General features: G+C 46.0%; 1 protein-coding gene across 2 annotated transcripts; it reads left to right on the top strand.

The window, feature by feature from the left end:
- Nucleotides 1-656: 656 nt before the first annotated feature.
- Nucleotides 657-3583, top strand: LOC133611419 (gap junction delta-2 protein). Of its 2 annotated transcripts, none has more exons than XM_072913631.1 (2): nt 657-905; nt 1549-3583. In XM_072913631.1, the coding sequence occupies exon 2, from the start codon at nt 1631-1633 to the stop codon at nt 2396-2398; it is 768 nt and encodes a 255-aa protein (XP_072769732.1). In that variant the 5' UTR covers nt 657-905; nt 1549-1630; the 3' UTR covers nt 2399-3583. The 2 variants fall into 2 exon arrangements, with proteins under 2 accessions (XP_072769732.1, XP_061824155.1); XM_061968171.2 differs by having other exon boundaries at nt 657-1132.
- The last annotated feature ends 324 nt before the right edge of the window (nt 3584-3907 follow it).

The raw sequence follows: 3907 nt of genomic DNA, 5'->3' as shown, positions 1-3907 counted from the left end.
AAAAATAAATTAATGAAGTAATTTTTTGACCAAAAAAATTACTGTATCAACATTTTTACAACTTTCTCGTAACGCTACGCGAACCGATAAGTTTTGTTTTTTGTTGCTCAATAATAAACTGTAATATTAAGAGAAAAAGGTCTTAACTTTTGAAAAATAACACTATGACATTACAATTCAACATTTTGTAACAAAAATCCGAATTCAGTTTTGTAACATCACAACTTTATGGACTGACAACTACTTAGATTGCTTTCTTGAATGTGTGAACGTCATTGATGCCTTAGTCCGTATGTCAACAGAACTGCTTGTTGCTAGGCACTATCAAAGGAAACGAGTCTCAAAGGAACACTGTAAAGGCTGTTCATTTACATATTCTCATTCCAGGTACATTGCAGCTCTGTATTAACTGTAAAATACAATTTAGAAACAAAAATAGCGCCAACTGGTGGGGTACCAATTGCCAATACACTTGATGATGATGTTTAATTGAGAATAACTCCCAAATCAGATGCTGTGTGCGCGCGTGCGTGAGTAAGGGATGGCTGGATGGGATGGGGGAGGAGCAGGGAGGAAGAGGAGAAGGGGGAGGGGGGGTGAGGGGAGACTACTTAAAGGCGGATTAACGCTGGCAAGACATTAAATCCAAGCTCCCCTCCATCCAGGCGTGGTCGACCTGATGTGAGGACCGAGAATAGGAGGACTTATAAGTCACCCCCCCCTCACACACTCTCCCATGACGGGGGGCAGCCTGGCGGCGGCGCGGTGGTCGGGGGAGCGCACGGCGCACACAGCGGGACGCACAAGGGAGCCAGCGAGCGGAGCGCGCACACAAAGAGACAGTCGGCGCGGCGGGATGCGCTCTTATTTTGACACTCTGCTCGCACTCGCTTTTTGAGGGGAAAGTAGGAAATTAAGCCATCATCACACCTCCCCACCCCACCCCCTGCTCCCCTCACCGCCAAACCCCCCCTTTTGTTTTTTAAACATATATATTTTTTGGGGGGGGGAAGGACTGGACTACCACTTGTGCCCTCTTCTGCTCCTCCGGATGCTCAGAAATGGGGGAATGGACTATACTAGAGAGGCTCCTGGAGGCTGCTGTCCAGCAGCACTCTACTATGATAGGAAGGTAAGGTGACCCAAACGGAGAAGACCAGAGACGCAGCAGCCTCCAGGATCGTCTTTAGCATGGTCCCCAATCCCCCGGCTTCTGTCTTTGTGCCACCAGGATCTTATCTCTCCCCCCCCCACCCCAGTCCTCTTCTGTCCGGTGTCTGTGTGGTCTTGTGGATCTCTTTCTTAGATTGGAGATATCCCTTCTGTAGCCTAAACCGTGTCTAGTTTTTTAGTCTGTGTCCACTCATAAAAGCACACATGTCGTTTACATAGAACCCAACAGGGCAGAAGACGGTAAGGAGGAAGCCGTTCAGCACTGGACAGCTCCCGCGCACCAACACTCAACATGTGCTCCATCTTTCTTTTTTTTGTTTTTGTCCCCACTTATTTTCACATTGTGTTCTTCTTGTTGTTCTTTTACTGAAAAAGGATCCTGCTGACAGTGGTGGTGATCTTCCGCATCCTGATCGTGGCCATCGTGGGGGAGACGGTGTACGATGACGAGCAGACCATGTTCGTGTGCAACACCCTGCAGCCGGGGTGCAACCAGGCGTGCTACGACAAGGCTTTCCCCATCTCGCACATCCGCTACTGGGTCTTCCAGATCATCATGGTGTGCACGCCCAGCCTGTGCTTCATCACCTACTCGGTGCACCAGTCGGCCAAGCAGAAGGAGCGCCGCTACTCCACCGTCTACCTGACACTGGACAAGGAGCAGGACTCGCTGAAGCGCGACGAGGGAAAGAAGATCAAGAACACCGTCGTCAACGGCGTGGTGCTGCAGAACACCGAGAACTCCACCAAGGAGGCCGAGCCGGACTGCCTGGAGGTCAAGGAGATCCCCAACTCGGCCGCCGCCAGAACTACAAAGTCGAAAATGAGGCGCCAGGAGGGCATCTCTCGCTTCTACATCATCCAGGTGGTGTTCCGCAACGCGCTGGAGATAGGCTTCCTGGTGGGCCAGTACTTCCTGTACGGCTTCAACGTGCCCTCCGTGTACGAGTGCGACCGCTACCCGTGCATCAAGGACGTCGAGTGCTACGTCTCCCGGCCCACGGAGAAGACCGTCTTCCTGGTCTTCATGTTCGCCGTCAGCGGCTTTTGCGTGGTGCTCAACCTGGCCGAACTCAACCACTTGGGCTGGAGGAAAATCAAAACAGCCGTGCGGGGGGTGCAGGCCCGCCGGAAGTCCATCTACGAGATTCGGAACAAGGACCTGCCCAGGATGAGCGTGCCCAATTTCGGGCGCACGCAGTCCAGCGACTCGGCTTACGTCTAGGAGAGGAACTTTGGAGGCGCGCCTAAAAACTTAACCGATTAATGACTTTTTCCAACAGCGGGCAAGTTTTATTTCCCTTTCTCGTCATTTTTTTGGGGTCTCTGAAGGACTTTGTAACAGGCGTGGACTACGTGTGCTTACTTATTTAATATGATTTACACGGTTTTGACTGCACTGATGCAACTTTTTAGTAGCGTTTCTACGTAAGAGGAACCACCCGCCCACTGGACACTTCATTAGGGACACCTGCCTTTCCAAAAAGAGCCGCCTTTGAGGTAGTAAAGTAACAATATACGCATTCGCGTGGCACGGTTGCACCGCTGCAAACTGCTTAGGTTAGTGCCTCAAAAGCACAATTCGTGCGGGTGTGCCTAATGTAGTGGCCAGTCAGGGAGGAAAATGCAAAAAAAAACCAAGAAAAAAAAAGATGCACTAAGGAGGTGAACTCTGTCCAAAATGTGCTTCTTCCTGCAGTTAAATAGCACCATCAATAGGACATCCAGATTTATGAATATATAAATATACATCATGTATTTTGTTGCCTGTGTCACACCACTTGACCTTAAACATGTAAGTAACTGTTCCATCGCTTTTTATCAAACTTGCAGCAAAACGCTAACGTCTGTGACACATTTTAGGACACACCAAAGCGCCCACGTTTTTTTTTTTAAATTATTATTATTTGTCAAGTTGCTTCTTCTCTTTTTTTGTCTGTGTAATCAAGTGCCATAATTGTATATAGACATAATATAAATGTATACATATTTAAATATATAAATATATATATAAATATATATAATAACCATCATCAAGAAGCTAATTCCACCCGCTTGGATAAAATGCTAAAAAAAAACAAACTTTTTTAGATTAATTACCAAAAAAGTATTTAAAAATGTATTTGTGATTTCATCTGGGAATTTGAATTACAATAAAATGCCTCCCTCAGCCTAATCGAAAGCTCAAAATATGAACTATAGCACAAACTGACATTTTTAATTAAAGAAAGTATGATTAAAGATCTGCTTTGGTGCTACAGTTTTTCTTTTCTTTTCCACAGAACAGTTCTAAAATGTAACCAAAAAAAAAAAGGAAAAAAAAACACATCCGAGGAAGAAATGACGACAAGCATAAATCTGTTTTTTTTTTTTTGTGAAAAATAAAAAGTGGGATTCATGTACACCACAATTGTGTGAGGCGCAGTGCTTTATCTTGATTGTCGACATTATGTACAGTGTGTGTATGTGTGTGTGTGTGTGTGTGGAAATTTGGCCTTGGTGCAGTGACTGTAGCCCCGCCTACATCCACTGCAGGACACACCTTACACAACTGCGAGGCTGATGCTGCATCGACTAATTACAGCTAGAATAATCACACCGGCCACATTATTAGGTACACCTACATGTACATGTCCAAAGTGTTTTTATGCTATTAGTCATGTTCAATCAACACCTGACAATGTCAATTACTACACTTCCAAAAGCAGACTTTTTTGATTGGACGGAATTAGAC

Source organism: Nerophis lumbriciformis, linkage group LG08 (genome assembly GCF_033978685.3).
Source record: "Nerophis lumbriciformis linkage group LG08, RoL_Nlum_v2.1, whole genome shotgun sequence".
Taxonomy (NCBI): Eukaryota; Metazoa; Chordata; class Actinopteri; order Syngnathiformes; family Syngnathidae; genus Nerophis; species Nerophis lumbriciformis.
The sequence above is the reverse complement of the archived record's forward strand: the minus strand, read 5'-3'. Positions and strand labels throughout refer to the sequence as shown.